Below are 25930 nucleotides of genomic sequence, written 5' to 3'. Positions count from 1 at the left end.
AACACAAGTAAGAATAGATAGATGCAATCTGAATATTGTTAATTACCAATGAAGTGCTTGAGTTGGGGTTCCACAAACCGAACAAGCGGCGAAACTGTATGAAATAGAATAATTTAAGCAAAATCCAAGCCTAAACTATGGCGGCTACTGTGTATATATAGGGGAAATATGAGGAGGTTGACCTAGGGTTGTGCAGCTGTGGAAAGAGGCGTGCACAACCAGGATTCCGACCTCCACACGATTACAAGACCCAACAGGGTCCAAAACAGTGGCGCAACACCTTATTTCTGGGACTCTGACTAAACTATAAGGAATATTTGGTCGAACTCATATCCATTGGAAAGAGCTCATTGTAAGATTTTCATAATGTCCAAGATTACCTAAAATGGACTTCATATGAGAAAGTTATGCCTGTTTTACTGATATGTTGTCCTGTGACTCGACCACAACCACGACTAGAGCTCATCCTCGAGTCTGAGTAGACTTGGCCTTCGAGGGGTGACGTTCGGGTAAAATTGTGGTGCTTCTCTCATATTTTTAAGCAATAAAACATCACAAGAATTTAGTAGGAATCCATCCAAGGAAGCATTAACAGTGAGAAAGGAGTTCACCTGGTGGTCTAATTGTTGTGCACGTGCTCTTGTAATTGGACCTTGTATGATTTGAGAATTATTTTGTGGTATTGATCGTATTCGAAGGAGCCATGGGCTCATCATCCTCCCCCTTTTGAATTGGAGTCGTCCTTGACTCAAGCTCTTCTTCTTCTCCCAAGTAAGGCTTCAATCTGAAATGTTAAATATGGGACTAACCCCAAAATCAACACGTAGGTCCAATTTGTATACATTGTCATTGATTTTCTCAATTATCTTAAATGGTCCATCGGCTCTAGACATCAATTTTGACTTTCTTAGTTCTGAAAACCTATCATTCCTCAAATGCAACCAAAATAAATCATCTGATTCAAATTTTATTTCATTCCTACCTTTACTTCCAGCAATTCTATATTTTTTAGTCATGCTCTCTATATTTTTTTTAGTGGTTTCATGCAACTTAAGAATAAATTGATTGTATCTGAAAGACCCATGGGCTCATCACTACCCTGACTCAGTGGCCCGCAAGGCCGGCCTGATTCAGCCCACCAACCGAGCCGACCCATTCACACAAAACAAGCCCAACCTAGTTCAGACCAAAGCCTAATGAACACTTGTGCACAGTAATTTTTCGGTATTTTCCGGAATAACCTATTTTGGAGAATATTCTAGTGAATATTCCCCCTTTTCCTTTTTCTTGAATTAAACTACCGATCAAATTTTGAAGCCCATTTCTCCTCTGTTTCAACTCCGATCTCGATTATTCTTCCACAAATCTTCATCTAAATTCAAACTCTATCTATTCATACCAGTTTCAAATTTATTTATATTTTGTTTATATTTATTTATGTTGTTTGTGTGATACGCATTAGAGCCCAGAGCGTTCGAGGACGAGGAGGAGGAGCCGGGAACGCAAGGCTTCGAGCAGGACCCTCTCGAGGACTTCTGTGGAGGCAAGTCTCAATCCGTTTCTCTTTGATCATGTTGAACCCAGTTTTATCACCACCTCCTGTAGCCGCCGTTTTCCACAGATTCAATTGCATGATATATTACGTAAAGGCATAATTTAAAATGTTGAAGTTAGTTATGTCCTATTATAGATTAGCCGACCTGCTTGTGAATACCCTGAATACAATCTTGGTATCCCTTGGATTTTTGTCTCGGCTATGGTAATTGTGCTAAGATGATTACCTTGTTCTAGTATGATTAGGATGGTAATCACCACCGTTATTTCATGCTTAAACAAGTATAGTTTTGCGAACTATGTAAAACTTGGTGATTGGTGTTACATGAGTAATGGGATGGGACAACTTGTCGGATGATGATAACAAATGAGAACCGGTTAGAGCTAGGGAAAATCGGGTTCCGTTGGGGACGCCTAGGGAGTTGAAGTGCTGCCTGTGTGGCAGGCTTCGTGAGGAGTGATGCCTGTGTGGCAGGATCCATGTGGAGATATTTACCCTGGTTCACATAAGGACCGACTTGATATGACATCCTACCTGAAAGTGCATCTAGGCCTCCTAAGTGGGTTTTGGCTTATTGATGATAAACGATTAAGAGACTAATGGTTTGCTGAGTTTATGAATGGGTTTTAAGTTCCATTGGTTAAGATAAGAGTTGTTGGCGTCCCTCAAAAAGAAAAGAGAAGCGGCATATAGTTACTCAATAGGTTTAAATTTATTTTATTTTGAATTTGAGTTAAGGATAGCCGTACTATCAAGAGGGATGCATGTTGATAGTCTTGAAGATATCTCGGTGCACACAATATCCTTTTAGGACCAAAAGATGAGAGACACAATCACTCATGGACACCGGGAAATAGTTTTGTTGTCTGAGCCCGGAGTCTCCAGGTGAACCCGGATACTCCGGACTCTGTCCAGTTGGCCGGAGTCTCCAAGTGAGACTCCTCCAGAGAGTCTCGGTTTGAGTCTAAGAAGCTCAACCCGATGTCTCTGGGTTAGCTCGGATACTCCATTGTGGCCGGAGCCTCTGAGTGAGACTCCACCAGTGAGTCTTGGGTAAAGCCTTGTGTGCTCAACCCGGAGTCTCCGGGTTGGCCTGGATACTCCGGTGTTCTGGTTCTGGCAGGAGTCTCCGAGTGAGGCTCTGCCAGCGAGTCTCGGGTAAGACTTGTGTGCTTAACCCGGAGTCTCCAGGTTAGCCCAGATACTCCGGTGTTCTGTTCCTTGCCGGAGTCTCCGAGTGAGACTCCGCCAGAGAGTCTCGGGTAGGCCTTAAGTGTGTTACCCGGAGTCTCCGGGTTGGCCGGGATACTCCGGGTCCTGATGTCTCCGGGCCCTCCGGAGAGGCTTCGGACAGTGTATTTTGCCGAAGTCTTCGTGTATTATCCGAAGTCTCCGGGTGAACCCAGATACTCCGGGTCAGTTCAAAATAGACTGTAATGGCTAGTTTTTTGAAGTGAGCTATATATACCCCTCACCCCCTTTGTTGGGGTGCTGCTGAACCAACTCGTGGACATATACTTCCAAAGCCATTCAATAGCCCTCCTAACTCCTCTAGAGCTCAAATTTGTGCAAGATTTGGAGATTAGGGTTTAGGAAGTGAGTTTGAGTGCTAGAAAGCAAAAATTCCACTCTTGAGCACTTGAGGTCATCAACGAGCTTTTGATCTGCATTCTTTTCTATTGGAGCTGTGAGCTCCTAGACGGCAAGACGTCACCCGGGGAGCACCCAAATTTGTGGAGTGCCCCGGGAAGTTTGTGTTACCCTCGTTGATTTGAGTAAGAACCCTCGCTTGATCTTTGTGGTCGCTTGGGAGAGGAAAGGTTTGGAAAAGACTCGGCTCTTTGTGAGCTCCTCAACGGAGGCGTAGACACCTCTTTGTGAAGTAGTCAAACTTTGGGAACAAATTCTTGTCCATTTCATTTTGTTGCACATTAACTTGCTTTAGTTAATATTTGGGGATTTTCCCGATCTACTTGTTAGTGTGCTTGTGACTGCAGGGTGTTAGTGATAAGGTACTTAGACCTCCTCTAGAACCTGTGGTAACCCTTGGAATCAATATATTTACTCAACAGTTCTTTAGTTTCATTTTCCTGTATAATCCGGACTATCCGGATAAGGCTGGAGTATCCGGGTTCTGTATAACCCGGAGTATCCGAATCCAGTTATCCGCTGTTAAGTTTTTAAATTGCAGGAATCGCCTATTCACACCCCCTCTAGGCGACATCTCGTACATTTCACTACCTAGTCTTTACCGTACAACCACATAAACCTATATGGGCAGGACTTAGCCTAAACTCCACCAGCTAGTTTACTGTCGTCTGGAGGCAGGTGTGCAATGGGAAATCACAGAGCAGGTGCAAGCGATGCAGGTTTGGCAACCCGGTTGGAGGCCTAGTTAAAGGTCAGGAACCCCTGGTTAGCTCCAGTAGGCGGCTAGTGAGATGATGTTGTGGTGGGTGATGGCTTTGTTGAGTCGCACTGCCATGATGGTGCTATGTTGCCAAACTCAGCTTGCGGGTAAAGTGTACCACTCTGCAGAGGTTAAAATATTCAAATAGTCATGTCCACGGTCATGGACGAACTATGGTTCGGTCACAGCAACTAGTATGGGTTGTGTGTGTTTCCTTGGAAAATGAGCGGGCAAGGTGTGCCTGTTTTTGGATATAGGACCGGTAGTGTGCCGTGAATTGCCGTGGATGGGGTATCTGGCAACCCTAAAATTTGGGTCCTGGTGACCTTCCACCACGGCTCAAACCCGCTTCATTTACTAACGATGATATGTTGTTTTTCACAAACTTGCCTTGTGAAAATGATCCCTTGCATGTGTATACTTGGCATTTCCACAAAGTTAACCTTACAGCTTATTCCTTGATGATATCATATGCATGTATTTTCCATCCCTGTCGTAGGGCAAGGGTTGGAACTTGCTGAGTACTTTTGTACTCACCCTTGCTTATGCTTCCAGAGGACGATCCGGACTTCACCGAAGCAGACGGTGAGGCTGACGAATAGGTCTCGATGGCGTCTGTACCCGAGTTGCCTGTGGAGTGGCATGATCTTCATGTTGTCCCTGTTGTGCACTCTATTGTCGTGGACCTTGTTGTTCCTGTAGTGTTGTCTAGTGTTGTATGTTTTATTAGGTTGGTGGAGTATGTTCACCGCCTCTTGTGTTGTATGGTCGTGGTAACATCTGTTATAAGACTCTTATTTACCAGCGACTAATTTAGGGACTGGTTAAATAAAGGTTTTAAGCATCAGGGGTAACCCGGGGCGCTTCAGGTGGTATCAGAGCCATACTTGGATGTAGGACGAGACCGTAGACATGGACATGAAAACTTTCTTAAAAACTATGTTACAAAATCTTCTTCTCTTCTCTCCTCTATTGAAAAACTCTTTTACAAGCATTGTCCTTTTCTCTGCAGATGGAAGAACTTGGTTGGGTAGCCGAGTACTGCCTGGACACCCCCGGTTTCCCAAAGGTGTTGTACGCTACCATGGCCAGGCTGGGTATCACGGAACACCCAGAGTACGTTGGCAGGGAGTTTGAAGAATGTGACACCGAGCGCTGTGAAGTTACCATCCACATCGGAGCCAATGAAGATCACCTCGACAAGGTGTCGTGGACTGTGACCACCATGGGGCTTAGGTTTGCTGACACCTACCAAGCTATCTCTCGCAAGGCTTTGCGACATCTCTGCCAGATGTACAAAAGGCCTATTGGTCATACATCCATAAGGTTCTTTCCCCCCAGTAGAAAGAAATCACCCCACCTAGATGGCACGGATGAAGACCCTGGAAGGCCTCGGGATGCGTGAAAGTGACCAGACTGAAATGGCCATGACTCGCTACCTGTTGGCCCTAGACGAGCTATATGACCAGCAAGCAGCAAAGTTAAGGAGATGCATTAAGAACCATCCAAATAGTATTCTAATTAATCATCAGAAGAATCATTAAACATAATCACAACCTCGACGATTAACTAGAATATCATCCCGGTAGTCCAGGCATGTGTTTTGTACCCAAGATCGGGACACATACCTTTCCAACATACACATCACAACAAAGCTTAAGAGAGAGCAGGTAATTAACATTATATTACAAGTTCTTAAGCATCATGGTATACAACAGTTTACATCAAAAGATAATCTACGCAGCGGAACAAAACCTATGAACACAAAAACTAGGCGGAGCCATATACCTTTAGGCTCCACCCAAAATCACGCCACAAGAGAGTAGGATGCACTACTCTTGCCCGCCACCGACATCGATGAACATGAAGTAGCCAAGCATAACTCCTCCTCACCTGCAAAACCTATAGAGTAGCTGAGTACGAAGGTACTCGCAAGACTTAATTCATATAGGTCACGTATAAATTGACCGACTCCAAGGATTATGCATTGAGCCATTAGCAAGAAAAAAGGCCACAAGGTTAAGTAATTTACATATGCGAAATGCAACCTTTTGACATAAACATGTGAGCATCTACTCTAGAGTGCCTAAACCAAAACTATCCTGTAGACAACATCTAGAAGCTAAATGTAACTAGAACCAATATAAACATAAGTGTAAGACAGAACCATAACCGCCATGTCCCAACATACCAAACCACCACATATCATCCCGTATTCGTGACTCTACAACCGATGCAAATGAACAGAAACTTACTTGATAACCGAGAGCGTGGCAATTCAAATTGATTTTACACCCTGCAGGGGAGTACTCTTGAACCCACACGACACAAGACCACCGCTCACACAACCTGTCGGTTGCGAGTGATGATTCATGTATCAGCCTTTCACGTACCCACCCCGAACCTTTATGCACATGCCCGATGTATGTGGAGGACACCTAAGACCCCAAGCGTCTGACGTCTTACTAGCGGATCTCAGGTGCCTCTACAAGCCCTTGCTCACATCCCGGGCGCATGAGTCAAATGAACGTGATGACTTACGGTACTTGGCTTATCGTTCTCATATGCGACATGTGATAAGTACGGAAAAGTGCTAAAGCCAACTACACCGACGGACGGCCTTAAACGATGTAAGCGATCTACGGCATCCGGGCTCCTCTCCCGAACTACCCCGAGGAACTCCTCCGGGGAAGAAGATACCCCTAACACCGCCCACATCTCGTCTTATACTCACAACTCATCCAACCAACATCATCAACCCACCAATATTATAAATTGTGACAGTAATTAAAGTCTATGCTCGCGAACGATAAAATATTTTACCGCTCGACTTCTACCGATGACCTAATGCATTGCTAAGCATATCATATCACTTTTAAGTTAGACAACATAGTATTAAACCCAGGGTATAAGGACATGGATCAACAATAATTCAAGGTAGAGGCAATACAAATCAACATAGGTTCTACCCATATCACCCGACTCTGGAACTCTAATTATGCAAACATACATACAGTATAATTTATCAAATTATATCATACGAGAACCAAAGTAGCAGGTAGGGTATGCTTAGATGCTTGCATTGCTGCTCTTCTTCAAAACAAGATCAACCACAAAACCTTCCGCGGAAACCCGTCACTCTCCAGTACGTGATCACTAAAGAAAAGAATATACCGCAATAAGCATATGATGAAATGCCATGAAATTATGCTTTGTAATGCATGAAAACCTTTCTCCTAGCTAGAACAAGTCATAAGAAGACTAGCAAAATTGGATTCACCAATTTTGGATTTGTAAAGAATTAACGGTGAATTAATGAAGCCTTAACCTAATTAATTCATCTCAAAATGTTAGTTAATAATTAATGTTTGGGTATATTTTTAATAGGTAGAGGAGGTTATTATGAAACCAACAAAATTGGTTTCATAATTTTTGGAGCTACAGAGCATTTACTATGAACTTTACAAGCCTTAACTCCCCTAATGAACAGTAACTACGGAACCTCCGCAAATTTCTGCGGAGACTCCGCATTTTTGCGGAGTATTCACGAATTTTTGCGTAGTCTCTGGACTGCGGAGTCTCCAAAAAAATTTCCGGTGCCTCCAGACTTTCTAGAATAGCTGTTCTTCACGGGTAAAAATAGCTAATTTAATTTGCGAGCTTCTCCAATCTAAATAGAGACATGTTTGAGATAGTTTAGAGAGTATAGAATTCACTCATCAACCTAGCAACATGATTCCTAACTCAAATCTCCCCAAATCCTTTAATTTGGTCCAAAACCTCAAGAACTCATGAACTTTACTCCATCACGAAATCGACCAACCAAATCACAAATTCTTGCTGAGAGAAGCCTAAGAGACTTACCCACGGTGCTTGTGGAGTTTGGTGACCGCCGGGTGATGAAGGAAACAGAGGAAGTCACCTGGGAGAGGAAGAAACCCGGTGTTCCTCGTGTTTCAACCCCAAACACCAAAAGACGTCAAAACCGGCTCAAATCCTCGGGAAAAACAAAAACGAATTGGATGGATGAGAAGCTTATGAGCTAGGGATCGCGATGGTACCACATACTCACCTTGAATCCAAGTTCTTGTGGGCGGATTTGAGGGAGGAATGGAGAGAGTGCTTGAGAGGGAAGGGAGAGAGAGCTGCTCCTTGCTTCTTTGGCCGGTTGAGCACGGAAGTGAGGGTGGGAGCAGGTGGCTGGACATGAGGGAGAGGGAGGGATGGTTGCCCCACTCCGGTGGGGCCCACATGCTAGAGAAACAAAGTATTTCCAATGCGATTTCTATTCTTTTCTTTCTTGGATTAGTTTCTCTCATCCGAATGACTTTAAACGAATTGCTCTAGTGTGCCAAAATAATTTACCGTGAATTTAATTATAACGCTAATGATGATGATTAAAATTAATCATGTGATTATGAAATTTGTGAGGTGACATGCATCCGTCGAGCCGAAGAGGCAGAAACACGTGGGAGGACCCTATGTGTCCAACTCGCCGAAGCATGAGCTCAAGCTGCAGAAGCCAAAAGTCACGCCGTGGCCAGGCACGCATACGCGAACACGAAGCCTCAACAACACACGGCAGCAGCACAACAGCTCGATGACCGGGCATCACAGAGAAGCAGTAGAGGCAGCGGCCCCCGTCTTGGCTACCGGACAAAGGGGTAGCCAGAGGACAAGCTGGCGGCCGGGGATGATCAGCATAGCGGTGCGAAGGTTGGGCTCAAACAGAGAACTCAACGACACGATAGCCAGGCTAAGCTTGATGGTGTGGTGACATACCTCGTCGATGTCGATCATAGGGGTTGCGACCCTGTACGGCAGGGCTTTGGCGTGGCTACGCCTTCAGCTGGTCTCTCCTCCAGGCATCCCCATTAGTGGCGGTAGGGACAGGGAGCCGCGGTCGGCAGCGAGAGAGGCAGCAGCGGGCGGCTAGCAAGGCAGAGCTCCAGCCCCCTTCTACTCGGTGATGGGCAGCCACAACATGCACGGTGGCACACAGGGCCTCGATGCAGGGGCTTTGGTCGGGTGTCGATGTGGCGCTCAGCATGGGCAACTCGGTCACGGGCGGCACAGTAGGGACGGCGGCGCGCAACAGGGGCACGTCAGTGCGCACAAGGCATCAGCGGACGGCTAGCAAGGAGTGGCGTAGCTCAAGGCCGCTGCCACGACGCAGCAGGGCTCCACCCCCTATTCCTCCTGCCCCCCCCCCTCCCCAACAGATCGAACCCACGATATATATGGGCGGCGGTTCAAACCTCGAATCCGAGATAAAGCTTTGATTCTGTTGAGATTTTGAGGGGGAAATCAGATAGAGATAGAACAGGGATCCGATTTCAAGTGGATTCGGTGCGATTTGTTGGAGATAGAGGCGGGATTTGAGGGTGCTTGGCTGGGGATTGGCGTGTGTGGCTCGGTCTCTGACGTGTCTGTGCGACTCTGGGAGGAAGAAGGCAGGGGCGCCTGCCTGGGCTTGGGCCAGCTCAGTGAAAGGAAGTTGGGCCAAAGAAATAGCACGGGACCAGGCCGGCTTGGGGAAAAGGTGGTAGCTTCGGGCCGGCCTGGCCTTGAGCTCCTCAGGACGAGGGTGCAAGAGGGCATGGGCCAGCTTGGCCCAACCGAATGGCTTCCCTCTTCTCTATTTTCTCTTTTTTTATTTGAATATTTCGGTGTATATATGTGTGGCATATACATGTATTTGTATAGCTCTTCTGGCATGCTAAAATGACATCGTACAAGAATCTCTTCAGCAATATTTCACCTGCACAATTGTGATTTGCTCTAGCAGCATGACGATGATGTCTCAGAACACCAAAGAGACGATGACGACGATGATGAGGAAGAACAGAAAATGCAGCCACATATAGCTCCACAGTATAAACACATTATTACAATTAGAGCAGGGAAGCCTAAAGGCTCTCTTGCTGATGATGCCTTGAAGAGTGATCCGGATAAAGTTAGGCGCGTCAGTTTGAGCGAGCAACAACTTGCGAAAGTGGCAGAGGATCATGGCACCGACATTTTGAGGTATACATATAATAATTTCATGGATGTGCTCTTACAAACACCGTCCTCCCTTTATATCTTTAACAGCAGCAGTAGAAATAGGGAAATAATGGAGATACCACCTCCCTGCGCTGAAAAATTTACCGGTCACTCTGTATCCTCTTTTGCTCCCCTTGCTGAAACGCTCAATCTTTTTGTTCCAAATAGGTTCACACAGAGAAACATACTGAGGATATACCCAAAGGGAACTCGTATGATGCTCAAATGGTGGCCTTCAATATGCAGGTATAATTCTGTTTGAGTTATCGATCCAAGTTCAACAGGCTTATTCTTCCAAATTTCCCGTTAGGTAAGATGATAAATTCAATTTACTATGTGCAGTCACATTATAATAAGATTGAACATGAAAATGGCAGAAATACACATAATGATTATATTAGGCAAGTGGCTGGACTATCTGACAGCTTCTGAGATGTCAAGTGGGATGTGATCCATGGCATTTGTTAAGGCGCCTAGCAAAGGCTGAGAATGACCAAAAATTGCAAACTGAAGAAACTGAGAAGTTGTCTGCAGATGTGCATTACACTATTACAGTGCTTAGATCGGTTCACTGTGTGTTAACTATTTTCTGACCTTCCATGTCTGATGCCTGTTTTGCTGGTCATGAGCTTACACTTTTTGCAACGACAACCATATTTGTTTCAGGGATACGGAAGAGCCCTTTGGCTAATGCATGGATTTTATAAAGCCAACGGTGGCTGTGGTTATGTGAAGAAACCAGATTTCTTAATGCAAACAGAACCAGAAGTTTTCGATCCAAGAAAACCCCAACCTGTGAAGAAAATCTTGAAGATGCGCCTGCTGGTATTTTTCTGTACTGCATTATGAAACTGAGAGACTGATTGAACTGCTGCTTTTCAGGTGAAGGTATATGGGTGATGGTTGGCGGATGGACTTTAAGAAGACACACTTTGATCAATATTCTCCTCAAGATTTCTATACGCGGGTATGTAGAACTTAGATTCGATACGCTAAGAGTAGCTTACACGCAACATGATTGCAAGACTCAATAAGAAACCGGTTGTGAGCAGCTTGTAATTTAGACTAACCAAAGGCAAAAGGTCATAGTAACCATTATGTTCTCTTAAACCACCAAACCTCAGTAATTGAAGAAAACATGTATTAAAATTTTAGCCAATTCATTCACTGGTAGGTTGGGATAGCTGGAGTTCCAGCAGATTCCGTGATGAAGAAGACCAAGGCCATAGAGGATAACTGGGTGCCCGAGATTGCTTTGCTCCAGTGGAGGTGCCCGAGTACGACATGTCCGAGAAAGATGACTTCGGCGGGCAGATCGTCCTGCCGGTGTCGGAGCTGCGGCCGCAAAGGGAACAAGTTCAACAACGTGAGGCTTCTGATGCGCTTCGAGCTCGTTTGAGACGATGTACGGCATGGTTTTGGCGGGTGTGGGTCGCGATGCTTCATGCTTTTGTGTGAATATGCATGTTTCCAAAGGGCTCTTGTATGCCTGTTTCATGCTTGTACATTACATTGGATTGGATTGGATGATGCAGCAGTTGATAAACAATTCATTCTGTTATTATGATCAAATAATAAAGCATCATGCTCACTCACAGCATGACATGTTCAAATTGTTACCTCTGCTGAATTTTATTATTAAGAGACGTAGAGCATTTTCAGTCCAAATTAAAAATGGTAGAAACAAGCTTAGAAGATTATGGGCTTTCCCCCCTACAATCCCAAGAGGTGGTGGAGCGCTTCCAGACATTCTCAGTGGCCGAAGAGGGGGTTTGATCATTGCCCCAAGCAGCTCCTCCTCTTATACTGCCAGCCGCAGCCAGTGTGGGACTAATCTACTTGTTGGGCCTGAGTGATGATGATTCATGCATCGGTAACTCAACACCATAGCATTTCATACTCCGTATTTTATATTCTAATAGATAGATTAGCAGTTAAGAGTAAATATGAGCTTGGATCGAATGAGGGGCAAAAAGCCTTCTTTGACCTCGTATGTATGCTAAGTAAGCGGTACTTCACTGCTATGCATATCTGACATAGTCCGTTGATGCGCCTGTCGTGCATTTATCAATATTTAATATATTCACTTAATTATAAGAAAAATACTAGCACTTTCATGCCAATTTATCAATACAACTAATATTCTCTCTATTTTCTAGAATTTCCCGAAAATCAAAATACCCTAAAATACTTTTTGTACTCAGATCCACTTAGCTATAGTTTGGATCGGTAGGTCTAGAACCCATTGGATCGGGTCAAAATGTTTGACCTCGGTCAAAATTGACCAATGAGGGGGAGGGGGACAGTGGTTTGACTAAAATTTGATCGGTCGCCGGCAGTGAATGGCGGCACGCTTAGGTCAATGGCGGCAAGGCGCTGTGGCGAGGGAAGGAGGGAGGGAAGGGGCACGCGACGCTCAAGAGAGCATGGCGAAGCTCATTGTGGCTTCGTCGGGGAGAGCTCGCGACCCGGAGTTTATAGGCGAGGTGGAGGTGGTGCTCAGCCGGTGTGAACGAAGACAGGCGTGCGAGATCTCCAGTTGGGAAAGCGATTTGGGAAGACGGGGATCTAGTGGAGGAGCTCGCGGGCGACCTCCTCGACATTGAAGCACCGGAGGCCGGGTAGTGGGGAGCGGCAACGATTTTGTTGGTAGCGAAGGCTAAGGGCGGACTTTGTTGCAAGCCAGGTAGCGGGGAGCGACAGCGATTTTATCACTAGCAAAGACTAAGGGCGGGGGGCACCTGGATGGTCAGATAGACATCATTGCTGGATCTAACGGCTATGGATGCCAAACTAAAAAAATTTTTTAAAAAGCAAAATCAATTTACAACAACAAAAAAGCAGAGTTTAAACAGTACAGCAGTGCTAAAGAGTAGTATAAGCACAGTGCTTGAACAGTGCGCCGATGCCCCCAGGGCCTCAAATCCTCCCGTGTTAAAGAGTAGTATATTATTATTAGTATATTTCTCTCTCAAGGCTCAAAAGGAGAGAGAATCATGAACCACTCACTCAATACTCCACGTGCACTCGCACAGTAACGGGCAAACTCGAGCATGAATCATGCGCTCCCAATCTAACAGCACCAAGGAAGCATTGAGATACGTGTCACAAAGAACAATATGAAGGCAAATGCATATCCTGACACAGAATTCTTTAAGAGCACCTGATACACAGAATCTGAAACTTGACTATCATGGTGAATCTTTACACAAACATAGATTACTGGCTGTAAATCCATTACAAGTCAGCAGAAAGAACATGTCTGTCCCACTACGAATATAGCAGCCCCACCTATCTATTGGCTTGGAAATATAGTCTACCAAAAGTTAAATAACGGGGCTCCTTTCACTATTCAAGGTAAGGTGACATACAGATTCACTATGCGGGGCGGGTGCTGCCATCATCATCTCCCATAAATACAACATCTCTTCATTAGCTGGAAAAATTGTCAAAATGCCTCCTTTCCAGCATAACCATAGCAAAGCCAGTGAGATGTATCAAACCAACAGACAGGATCTTGGGTGGTACACGATGGGATTACCTATTGACACTTTCCTGACATGCAGAGACAAGTTGCAAGCATTAGCCCATTCGTTCAGTAAAAAAACGTAGGAGCATCAATACAGATATAATATTATAGAACATAAGAGCAACAAAATGACAAGAAATATATACCAGCGCTGCATAAAAGGATGTTAGCTGACAGCGGAAGATTCCTGGGTTACTTCTGTAGTGGTATCTGCAGCAGAACTACTGGTTTCTGCAGCCTGGTTTTGGCTACTTTGTGCTTGAGTTGCTGGTGGTGGCGGCTGTTGTTGCTGCTCTTCAGCAAGACCCAAAACCACCAAGGTAGACCTGCCATAAAACCAGAAGCTGATCATACCCAGCACCGCATATTGGGTGGATACCACTTGGTATAATAGAGTGAAAAAAAGGAAACCTTGGAAGGGTTGATCGAACGTTTGGCTGGTTGGCATGCTCAACCAAAGGTGCCTTCAGTGTGGGATTCTTACTCAAGGCATTTTCAAGTTGAGGAGCTGGTAACTGAACAAACAAGTGTGATGTTACATAATGCATAGAAGAACAAATGGATTTTATAAGAGAAGCAAAAGTGAGCCAACCTGCAGTAACACACCATATGACTGAGGTTTCGTCAAGATAGCACACTTCAGGAATCCTACCCATAACTTAGGATATTTCCAGATCTGCATGACAAGTGATGACTCAAGTTTCAGAAATATGCAAAAAAAAAAAAAAAAAAAAAAAACTAAAATCCTATTGGATAAAAAATAGGACCTGCTTGCTAACAAGCCGTGACATGATCTCCATCACAAAATCCACCTGTAAGGAAGGCTCACTATCAGGTTATAAGGTCCTGAGCATCAAATGTACTAAAATGAGAAATGATGCCTCCAAGAGATTGAAATATTAAAAAGTTATCATGATTATAAGGCGTGAGTACCGAAGTTCCACAGGATGGAGTCAATAAGATTCATATTAGCAAATTTAAACTAATATGATTTTAAAATTCTGGATCCTTGATAGTCTCAACCGTTCATCCCCCTTGGAGATAGATAGGGGTATGCTAAGAGCAACTTGAAGGGGCTGGCTATCCGGCTCAGCATCGCCAGATTTGGCGAGTTGGACCAAAAACACGACTCCAATCGACTCGCTATCGTCCTCTTCATTTTTGTCCACTCGCTATCCGCTCCACTCGCTCGCCATATCCAGAGAGCGGGAGAGAGGCTCGCTATTGCGCCAGAACGGACAATGACAGTGGACCCGTTGTGAATAGTACTCGACAGCTCCAATTTCCCTCCCCATCTTCTCTGTTCAAACAGTGATCTTCTGCTGCTCCAAAAATCTTAGAACTTTTTGTTCGCATTCCATAATCCATGTGCAACCCATTTTAATTGGATTCACCTAAAAGACTGTAGAATTTAAACTAAAATTCTAAAAAAAAACTACTTTTATAACTTCTAACAATTGTTAGGGCCTTAAATAAATTCCCAAAAATCTGAGAAAAATCACTAATATTCTTCTTATGTGATGGACTAATTTCTAAAATTACTTCTAGACCTAGTTTATATGGTGAAAAAGTGAGTTTATTTGTAATACTCCATTTATATGCATTTTTATCATTTCATGTAATATTCTTCTTTTAATTCAATTTGAATTCAAACAAAATTCAAACATATACAAAATTTAGCCGTTGCAAATATTTTTTATTGATAGGATACTAATAAAATATAGATAAGGAGCAAGATTTAGAGAGTCGGTTGGAGCGTGTAGAGAAATAGAGGGAATCTTTTGAAGAGGCTCTCTATATGAAGATATAGGGAGCGAGATTTAGAAAATCGGTTGGAGATGCTCTAACATGTGCAAACTAATCTGCTGTATATTTTGCAATAGAATTTGGTTCATACACCAAAACTGAGAGCACAAGGATGTAAACATTGGTGGACAACTCTTGCTTCTGAAATATCATGTAACTAACAAAAGATCATCAATGTATGCTTTCCAATGGAATCAGGTGCATGCACCAAAAAGAAGAGCAAGGGAATGTGCTTTTCAAAACATGAATAGTAGGTAGCTCACATGAAACCATGAACCTTACTTTTGTATTAAAACCAAAGAACCCTAGGACCATGTCATCCTAGTCATATCCACAAATATCTCTCACAAACTAGACTACAATACAAAGATCATGCCATCCATTTCATGGCAGCAAATATCTCAGGCTAACCATATAGCCATAGTTCACGCAATGGGGGTCATGCAGCTAACTCACCAATGCAGGAAAAGCACCTATTGCTTGCATAACAGTCCTCATGAATAGCAAAGGAAGAGGAATCTGTTCAACCTGAGGAAAAGTTGAGTTTGATCAACATCATATTGTAAGGCAGGTACTGTGAAAAATATAATCATGCCCAGAAATAAATACCAGTTGATTTAGTGCTTTTGCCAAAACTTGCTGGGTGAAAATTGTCCTTTGCTCGAAGCAAGCAGCGCACGCATCTATAACCTATAATAAGTTATGAATCCTCAGTAGATTAAATTAACTAGCCAAATGGTTCGCATACCAGAGTGTAAAAGAAATGGAGAAACTAACAGACCTTTTTGAGTGCTATTCCTTCCTTATCAGGATCTATTACATGAATCGCAATCAAAATTTCTGATGGATCAAGAGAAGGGCCATTTCGTGGTGATCCCTGCAACAGGTAAAAAGTTGCCCTGTGTGATTAGTATACAAAGCTCAACTAAAATGAATCGGTAAAATAAATTGGAATATAAGTTAATTCAAAAGTTCAAGCCCAAAAATAAGGTTACAAAGCCTTGCTATTTAACAATAAATCTTTACTGAGACAATAATAAATTGATGAAGTTCTATGTATAGTGCGTAATAAACTCTCAGTCTCAGCCTACACGGTTGGGCTTGAACTCAAGTCTCAAGCTAGTGCTTTATATACAAAACCACAATTAAGGAATCATCTGAAAATTAACTCAAACATGCACATATTGTCATACCCGGACAAAACTAACCTGCAAGATTCGTGAAAGGGCAGTTTGAAACTTATCGATAGGAAGATTAACAATACTGGGGAACACAGGCAGGACCTGGGAAGAAAGTACAATGAACAAATAAGTAATTTGCAACTGAATACAAATATAAGAAACATCTCAACAATAATACTTAAAGTATAGAGTTACTCCAGTAACACATCAAGCCAGTTACTGTCAAGGGCTCAAGGTTCAGAACACTGGTTCTGAAACACCTAGTGTTCTGTTGATTATATTGAAATGTGAATGACAGTTGCAAAACTTTTACGACAGGGTACCAATTTAGGTCGAATAAAAAGTGTGCAGTTCAAACCATGTGCAGAGCACAATGCAAACAATTGGTGTTACAACAGGTGACTGCAGAAGATTGTGCAAGTATAAACCACTGCCTAGAAGCACACTACAATAATGGTAACTATATCCATGCTGCCAGGTCCTTTTTTCATTTTTCATTTTTCATTTTTTTTGGGGGGGGTGTGGAGAGGGGGGAGCAGAAAAACCTCATCTTTTGGCAGATGAGCCAAGATTGCAAAAAGGAACTCAATATCCTGCAAAATGAAGCTGATATTTTAGAACTGAGAATATCCGAGCCAACCTTGATCTTATAAAAGTCAGTAAGAACTTGTGCTCTGGTAAAGCAAGCAATGACCTTTGTTTTTGAATATAAGATCTTTATGGAAGAAATCAGATCTTGAGATGGAACTGCTCCATCAGTGAGAGTCTGTAAAACCTGCATGGTTCAATATCATGGGTTATATACAAATGCATTCAATGAAAGAAAATAATGTTATGAAACATATTCTCATACAGCCCCATGCATGTGTAAGTGAATTTTGATCAATAGAAAGCAACATATCTTAAAAAGGCAAGTAGAACTTGCACCTGCATGAGGAGGCCCCGGCAGTCAGCTGGTGGATCTGAGATGATCCCAAGAAGATCACGAGAAGAGCCTATTGTGCGAATCAGAATTGGTACTTGTCGGTGGACTGCCTGGAAGACATACAATTTACATGTTAGGTATAGTGCAATTGCAGATTGAACAACGAAAAGAATATCTGAGCTGTTTGCATGACAGAGAATGAGAGGCTGTAAGGACCTGCTTGGCAGCTTGTGGTAGACTACCATATATTGCAAATACATGTCGGAGAAGGGAATGCTTCTGGTAAGTAAGATATAATTGGCTTGCTGTTAGCAGGTATCATAGAATTAGAATAAAATAGTTATTAATCAGTAACGACTGACCTTGGTGCACAATGCGAAATACAGCGACATCAGAGTTTGAGCATCTGCCACTGAAGCTGATAAATTTTCTAATCCAACATCCTTCAGAAAAATACAAGTAATCCCAATCAACAAAGATGTAATCAGTTCAGAATATCAACACAAGAACATGTGAAAGAAATGAGAGTACGAAACAAACTTTGTGTGCTTCAGGTGTAGCCCTTTCAGTAGCTGCAGAATCAGCAGATGGAATCACTTCCAGAACTGAATTAAGTTTTTCATTTGCAAAATCTTCGATCTTTTTGGAAATGCTTGCCATAGGAAATAGTTTATTTGCTACCTGTTATTAGCAGATGACAAACGAAGTGAGCAAACCATGCAAGTGCAGATTTCTTAGAAGCAGGCAGGACTAGGGGTTACCAAACGTATAGCCTTCATGCGGACCTCCTCTAAATGATGGGTTGAACTCTGCAAGAAACACATAAGAAGGCACAAAAGGTTATACATCAACCAGGAAAGTCATAAAATATTATAGCAAAAAGTTCAGATGATAACATGCGTATAAGGCTTTATCCATTGGTAATTGCATGTTCAATTGTTCAGAGATTGACCTGAAACTCATTTCAGAGCAAACAGAAATAGTTACTCAAACATGTCGGATTGCTTTAATAGAATGTGTAAATACATAATTTAGTGTGTAACAATTTATCCAATGCAAAACAAGTTAAAATTGGAATACATGCTAAGTTGGCTCTCTTTTGTGCTCTACCCAAAATCAGAAGTCAAAATAGACTGTTTTCTCATGTTGTCACTGGCATTCTTCCAGGCATTATATTGGAAATTTGCAACTAATAGCACAATTATTATATCAGAAGAGCAAGCAAGCATGTACACATAAAAATACCAGTAAATATTTCCTGACATAAAAAAAAAAACACCTGCAAAGCAATCTCCAGACATTTGTCCCGATTTGAAGGTCTAATCATGATAAGGTTCCAGACAGCACTGAGACCTTGAGTTACTCTATCACCACTTTGAATATCTTTGTCCTGCTTCTCATTACTTCCAGGAGAACATAAACCTTCTAGCAGCTTTAATACACCTTCCGGTAAGTATGGTATCTCGCAAAGCAATTTGCCAAGTGATTTATCTGAAGCTGGAAACATATCTCGAAGATTTTCAGCCTATGCAAAAGAAAATAGACAGCAATGATGGAAGAGAAATAGCATCTGTGACAAAATTAAATCAACTTTAAGTAGACATACTACGCTCAGAAGAAAAGATTCGTAAACTGATGTTGCAGTTCTAGATGAAAGAAAGTCCTGATCCTGCTCTGCCTCACGATATAACCTGTTCAGGATGCATAGAGTCAACTCGTGTCCCTGCTTAAGGAAAGATGAGTCAGAAATCTCTGAAGAAGCAAACTGAGTGAAACTACTAAAAGTAACCAAAGATTTATATTCCGAATATTCCCCAGACTCAGCCACCTAGGCAGGACTAAATTCTGATTTTGGCTTTTAGAGAGTGGCCAGTCTCTCCTAATTTATTCAATCAAACCACTCCTAGTTCAATCAATACAGAAGAAAGAGGATTTTCCAAGTTTCTCAATCTATACCCTACCAACACTACTACATAAAAATAGAAACTATATACTGATTATACCGAATGGACCAAGAGAACTCCTACAGTAACTAATTATATGATGTTGTGCACTAGTACCTCATTGTTTACGTAATCAGATAGCACATGCTTTTGGAGAAGCTCCCAAGGGTCCAATTCCAAAGGAAACTGCAACAGCAAGTAACATAATTTAAAGAGAGATCACTCACAAAAAATAATGTAAAGAGAGTATGACTATAAGATGATAAGAAAGTACATAAGGGGGAAAAAGAACCACAATCGTAAACATTGCAAGAACTAACATTTACATTGAACTGTTTCTGAGAGGAACTAGCCGTGGTTCACAGAAAAACACCAACCAAAGTTCAAGCCAAAAGCATCAATTCTACCGGATGAAATAATAAGCCCCTAGGTAGTACCTCAACACCCAAATGAGCAAGCAATGGAAGGCGAGCAAGTGAACCACCAGATGTTTGTTGCTTATCACTCTCAAGAATCCGCACAAATGCCTCTTTTTGAAGGAGATCTTTGGCCTCATCACTGATATCAATATTACTCACAACCAACTTTGGAAGAATGTATTGTGAATTAAGGGCATTCAAAGAAGAAAGCTGTGACTGGTTTGCTTCTACTGTAGAAGAGCTTGGGCTGTGAGTTTCTGACGATTGTACCAAACTAAGACCCACTGAGGAATTATCAGCAGGCAATGAACTGATAAAACTGCCAGCATGCTCTTGGGTTCCCTGAGGTTCTGTTGAAGCATGGGAAGCTTCTGATGATTCTAGAATATCAATCGAACTAGTGACACCTGCACTGGGTACTTTGGCCTCTGCTGTTTCTATATCTAATGGAACTGTTCGCCTGTTACTGTTATCTTCCATAGGTGGATTTACTGAGGTAGGAACTGGAGAACTAGCAGGAAATGTTGTGATGTCATCAGCAACAGATGGCACTACAGCAGAATCCTTAGCTGGAAGCACTTCATCTTGATCAATTTGATTTGCTCTCTGAAATTCAAAGATCAATAAACAAATAAGAAGAAGAGAATCTAACAAATAAAAAAGAGGACAACCAAAGCAACAGACCTTCAATAGTGATGCCAACAGAGGAAAGGAACTTGAAGATGGAAGTCCATCTCCAGAGCTAGTTGAAGGAAGTTGTTGTTGATCAACTTCAGGCCGAGAAACAGGCATGTGTTGCATGTTAACCATTACCACCTCTGCTAACAAGTCACTAGCAATACTTGATGAAAGGATTTGCAGTGACCCAGCAACTCTGTCACCTTGTGCAGCTATTGCAGCAAACATACCAATTAATTGGTACACAGCTTCAGAGTTCCCGGTTCTTGTAAGGATGGGCTGGCTAGATGTGGCATCAACAGAGGTTGATTCAACATTTCTCTTGTTTGCCTCCTCAGTATGTTCTTGAGCATCGTGTGATTGCCTGACTCTTTTACTGGAATGACCATCATCTTCTAGCATATTATTCATGCCCTTGGCCAGACTCCGCTTGTTACTACTGTCAGTGCTTCTCTCCTAGGAAGGAAACATATCCATTTTGAAATAATTATATGTGTGTGAGAGAGAGAGATTGGACAAACAGGTCCATACCATCAGAGGACATGATTCTTCTCTGTTTGATGTGTCCCCAAAATTCCTAGCAGCATTTTCCGAATGTTCTATTGAATCCCCCTGGGTCATAATATTTTGAGCTTCCAATAGGCGTGTTCGCCACTGAAAAAAAATGAAAGACACGAATTAGTAAAGAATGTACCTCAATCAAATATATAAGATCTGTACATATTCTCAAATAAATGGAACATAAATATTCATACGATACACATGCTCATGAAGAAATGAAACTAATGGGCATATACAATATTTAGCAATCAATTCAAAATATGGACTAAAAGGTGATGATCTCTTGCTTGCATATAGCTTACCCAGGCTGGTTAATGCAACATATTTTGGTTGAGGCTGGTGATTTCTTAAATGGTTCACTAGCATAAAGCAATCTAGATAACTTCTGCAAATTGCTGATTTGTTTCCTATTAGCTGGGTCTTAGGTTCCTTTTTCTAGTGCTTGTTTGGTCGTTTTTATTTTCCTGTGATTTGTCAGTTTTATGCATAGTTATTAAGGCATCGCCTAGGCGTCGAGGCGCTCGCTAGCAATCGCCGCACCCATCGCCTAGCCTAATTCGAGTATGGCATCCGCCTCGGCACGTATGGCGCTGCCTAGTCATCGCTTTAGCGTGCCGGGACGCCGAATGGCTCAAGGCGGACGCCGTGAGGACCAACTAGCGCGCAGGGCAAGGGGAATCAGAGCGCACGTGCGGGAGAAAGACCAACCGGCTCGGGCGGGAAAAGGGAAAGTAGAGCTCGTGTTCGCGCCGTCTCCGGAAGACCACAAATCTCTGAAATCAGAGTATCGCCCATCGTCGCCTGTCGCTCCCCAGTCCGCCGCTGCTGCCATCCTCCTCTGCTCAGGCATCAGTGCCTCAGTCCGCTGCCGTCGCCCGTCCCCATCCCTCGGCCCTCCTCTCCTCTGCTCAGTCCACGTCGCCCTCCTCTGCTCATGCCTCAGTGCCTCAGTCCGCCGTCGTCGCCCGACCCCATCTCTCCGCCCTCTGCCGGTCCACCGTTGTCGTGTCCGCACTCCTCATCATTTCAGTCTATGCAGTCTGCCGGGCCCCGTCGCCTCCCCAGCCCTCTGCTCAGGGCTCAGGCTCTGCAGTCAGTTGGTCCCCCGTCGCAGCATCCGCACTCCACCAGTCCTCTGCGCTGCTCAAGTGTGAGTACTCAGTACTGAACTCAGTGAACTGTCTAGTGTCTGTCTACTTGTGCTACTATTGTGTACTACTGCAGTACTGCTTGCTTTGCTAGTTAACTAGTTCCTCATCCTCTGTTCATGCTTGCTAGTACTGAACTGTGCTGCTTACTAAGTATCAGTAGCTATTATGAATTTTTACAATTCATGCAATCTGTTGACTGCGTGCTTGTAGCCTTGTACATTCATGTGAAGTGAGTAGTAGCCTTGTACATTTATGTGAAGTGAGTATGGCGTCGCCTCGCAGCACGCCATACTCGCCTAAAAGGTGTGAAGGTAGTCAGGCGCCTCGCCTCGCCTTACCGCCGTAATAACTATGGTTTTATGTTTTAAGTGTTTACTGTTTGTTTGTTGGCATGCAACATGGGAATGAATTGATCTACTTGGAATGGTTATTCCATCAATCTGGGAAGAGATAAAATAGAACGAGAACACTCAAAGATTCCCTGAGAATTAATGTACATTTGGCATTCCTTTTTATTATGCATTTGATTTCATATTTTACGTGTCTTCCATGTGGGGTCAGTGCTATACCCAGGGCCCACCCTCCGTACCACACAGCAAAGCGACATTAGGAGAGTTTGCTTAAGCAATTAGTTGCTTTGTTGAGCTCTAGTGAAGATTAGATAAGATTGGCAAAGAATTTAGATACTATAGTTATAGGTCGTGAGGAAGTACCTGCTTATCTCTCTACCCTATCCTGCACACCCCTCCCCTCCTGCATGTTCCCCTTCTCTCCACCTCACCACTTCTACCACAGTACCTGGCTGTTGAGACCCAGGGGCAAACCACCCACCACTACTCGTTTTGTTCCATTCACAACCATGACAGTATCCACCACAGTACTAGTTTAGTTTTCTTCTTGCCGCTCTGATGCACATCAAATACATACTTCCAACCCCAAACAACTATCCTAGTCAGTTGCATCTGTACATCCAGCTAACCAAATAACCATTCAAAGCAAACTAAAAAACCAAACACACTTGCAACTCTAGAGCTTGGTCAAATCCATCCAGGATGGTTGATAAGGGGCAGGCTGACCCTCACCCAGGAAACAAATCAGCACCAAACTGGCCTAAAATTTGCAGATAGTAAGATAAGAAAAATATGCCTAAGTAGACTGTCTACAAAACATAACATAGCCTCCCATAGATAACAAATCTCTAACTCCAGTTGTTGAACACATATCGAAATAAGGGTAAAGGGATACATGTCGTATGTGCCAATCAGAAGGAAAACATATCAAGAGAAGTAGAAGCCAAAAGAAATACCGGCTCAGCACTTGAATGTGTACATTTCAGGCATGCAGAGAAGGCACTCTTCAAAGCATGGAATGCACCTGGGATTTGCAATTTAATAATGGAACTTGCTGGATCCAAGGAAAGTAAAACTGGCAGTATGCGCCCATAAAAGGAGGGTCTTCTTTGGGCAATAGCTGAGAGACTGGAAGAAGTTTATGTTAGAAGAGTTGGAAAAAGAACACAAAAGTAGGGAAATATAGAGTACTCATGCTAGATAAACATCAAAATAGCATGCAATTTTTCAACAGACAAAATGGATGAATGACACAATATCCACAGGCTTATTTGCTCCACAGCTGGTACAAACAGTACTACCTATGCTCTTTTTTACTAGTCGTTTTGGACATCGACACGAACTCCAATACATACATTTGACCACTACTTTTTCTAAGTATTTGTTATTGAAATTTATTGAAACTAGTCATTTAAAAGTGTTTTTCTGACAAATCTACTAATAACATTTTCATGTGACAAATCTTAATACTTTCGTGTATATTAGTGGTCAAAGTTTCTAAAATTTGGTTGCATGCATCCCTAAACATCTATTTGAGAACAGGAGTAATATATAGGAAAGATAATGGAATAATAGTGGATGAGAGACAAACCTACTAACAAAGACAATGATCATGGAAGTACTGAGTGATTTTACTTTAGGAGACTTGAGCTGCTCTAGCAACAATCCGAGGCTCTGGCTGGCTTCCATGGCCAGATCCCCAACATTAAGCAAAGGGTGACCTCCCCGTAACCATGCTACATTGAATCCCATATCTACAAAGGATTGACAGATAACCAAATCATCATGCCGCATATCCTAAACATGGAAAATAGGACCATTTCCACATAGCAACATAAGTTGTACCTTCTGTAGCTTCGTTTGGTGGATCTGATGGGATATTAGGATCCGGTGTGTAGATAAGAACTGTTTTTTCAACAAACTTAACAGCCAATAACCTGACCCCTTCATTGCTGGTGGTCTGACAGACAGATTGCACATGAGATAACAGCAGACTGAGAAGATGAGGTTATTTCATTACAAAAGAAAGGAGAGTAGCTCGCCTTGAATGCCATGAGTGACACCGCTGATTTAAACTTGAGCAGCCATTCCCATGACAATTTTAGTGAATCGTCAATCCCTCCAGTTGAGAACAAACCCTGGATTCAAAACCAGCAGACGGCTAATTGAGCCGAATTCCACGGATAGGCAACTCCAAGAGGTGCTTTCGGAATTACCTGGATAACTAGTTGTTCTAGTACTTTGGCAAACAAGTTGGTTCCTGTTTTAATAGCTTGCCTGACGACTGCAGGTGTCTCATCATTCAGAAGGTGCAGTAAACAAGGGATCATATCGGGTAGATAGACCATGTGTTTCGACCCAATCTCACCAATCATCCTACGCCAGGGGGGAGAGTTTACATGCACATGAAGTAAAAAGAAAAATGAGCAAAAATGTGAAGCATCAGCAAAATTATATCACAAAGTAAAGCATTTTCATCGCACGTACTACACCATGGTATAGGTAAAGTTAACTCCTCCTGTTGTCAACACCTTGAGCGAGCAGCTCATGTGCAATACAGTGAACTATTACTAGTGATTCGCGGCAAATTAACCGGTCATCAAATGCCTCTAAATGAAACCTCAGCCTCTTTATTTTATAAAAGAAAAAAGAAATCATCACAAGCCCGATATTGAGAGCAAAACAGATGTAACTTTAAGTTATAAATGGACCGATTGATGAAATAGATAGCGACCTATCGCGGTCGATTAACACAAGCAAGAAAGGACTCACTCGGCGGCATGCTTGCGCACGGGGCTGGCCTCATCGGCATGGAGCTCGGCGACGCGGGCGACGAGCTCGGGGAGCAGCAGCCTGCGGAGCTGCCGGAGGCGCGGCGCGATGTCGTCGACCGCCGGAGCAGGGCGGCCGTGCGGGTGGAAGGTCGGCGGGAGGTCTCGGGCGGCCAGCATCGGAAGGAACCCTAGATATCCAAGCTACGACGATGGAAGGATCGACGAGAAGGACGATGGCTTGCGACTCAATTTGCCGGACGATCCCCCGATTCCCAGCTAAAATTGGAACCCTAATAACCTCCGACTCCGACGAGCAGCGTCGCGCCGCCGTCTGCCGCGACCGGATTGTTGGGCTCTGCTCTGTTCTGTTCATGGGCTTTTTTTTCTTGCCCGCAGAGCCACTCAGGTTTCATGGGCTTTTTTCTTGCCCGTGCCAGGGAAGGGCGCGAATTTATTATTTTTTATATTTTGTAAATCAAAAAATATATAAATATACACATCTACATTAAAATTTCGATAATGCTACTCTTCTTACGTCCGATGCATAGTATGCTCAGTCCAACAAGTGCAACATTATACAATGTTATGGTGGGCATTTTTGCA

At 43.2% G+C, this 25930-nt stretch overlaps 1 protein-coding gene and 1 pseudogene across 1 annotated transcript; one reads left to right on the top strand and one right to left on the bottom strand.

The window, feature by feature from the left end:
* The first annotated feature begins 8974 nt into the window (after positions 1-8974).
* On the top strand, positions 8975-11409 carry LOC133890429 (phosphoinositide phospholipase C 2-like; annotated as a pseudogene).
* A 1721-nt stretch (positions 11410-13130) lies between these two features.
* Positions 13131-25700, bottom strand: LOC133890428 (uncharacterized). The gene is made up of 29 exons (XM_062330798.1): positions 25626-25700; positions 25326-25528; positions 24770-24929; positions 24596-24691; positions 24399-24513; positions 24145-24307; positions 23510-23681; positions 21023-21145; positions 20498-20947; positions 19832-20419; positions 19512-19580; positions 19058-19174; positions 18731-18976; positions 18213-18260; positions 17992-18132; positions 17814-17894; positions 17668-17730; positions 17454-17561; positions 17221-17301; positions 17072-17119; positions 16554-16628; positions 16127-16222; positions 15955-16035; positions 15802-15873; positions 14307-14351; positions 14132-14215; positions 13951-14054; positions 13686-13865; positions 13131-13565 (listed from the first exon to the last, which is right to left on the bottom strand). Exons 1-28 carry the CDS (start codon positions 25698-25700, stop codon positions 13706-13708), a joined length of 3864 nt encoding a protein of 1287 aa, XP_062186782.1. The 3' UTR covers positions 13131-13565; positions 13686-13705.
* Positions 25701-25930: the final 230 nt, after the last annotated feature.

The sequence above is a fragment of the Phragmites australis genome, chromosome 14 (assembly GCF_958298935.1).
Source record: "Phragmites australis chromosome 14, lpPhrAust1.1, whole genome shotgun sequence".
In the NCBI taxonomy this organism is placed as follows: domain Eukaryota; kingdom Viridiplantae; phylum Streptophyta; class Magnoliopsida; order Poales; family Poaceae; genus Phragmites; species Phragmites australis.
The sequence above is the reverse complement of the archived record's forward strand: the minus strand, read 5'-3'. Positions and strand labels throughout refer to the sequence as shown.

What these genes read in the sequence shown, in the direction of transcription:
- LOC133890428 (XM_062330798.1), bottom strand. Translation starts at nt 25,700, where the DNA reads ATGAACAGAACAGAGCAGAGCCCAACAATCCGGTCGCGGCAGACGGCG. An exon ending in TGTCACTCATGGCATTCAAG is followed by an intron (nt 24,514 to 24,595) that starts GCGAGCTACTCT and finishes TCTGTCTGTCAG; the next exon opens with ACCACCAGCAATGAAGGGGT. An exon ending in CCCTTTCACGAATCTTGCAG is followed by an intron (nt 16,223 to 16,553) that starts GTTAGTTTTGTC and finishes TACCTGTTGCAG; the next exon opens with GGATCACCACGAAATGGCCC.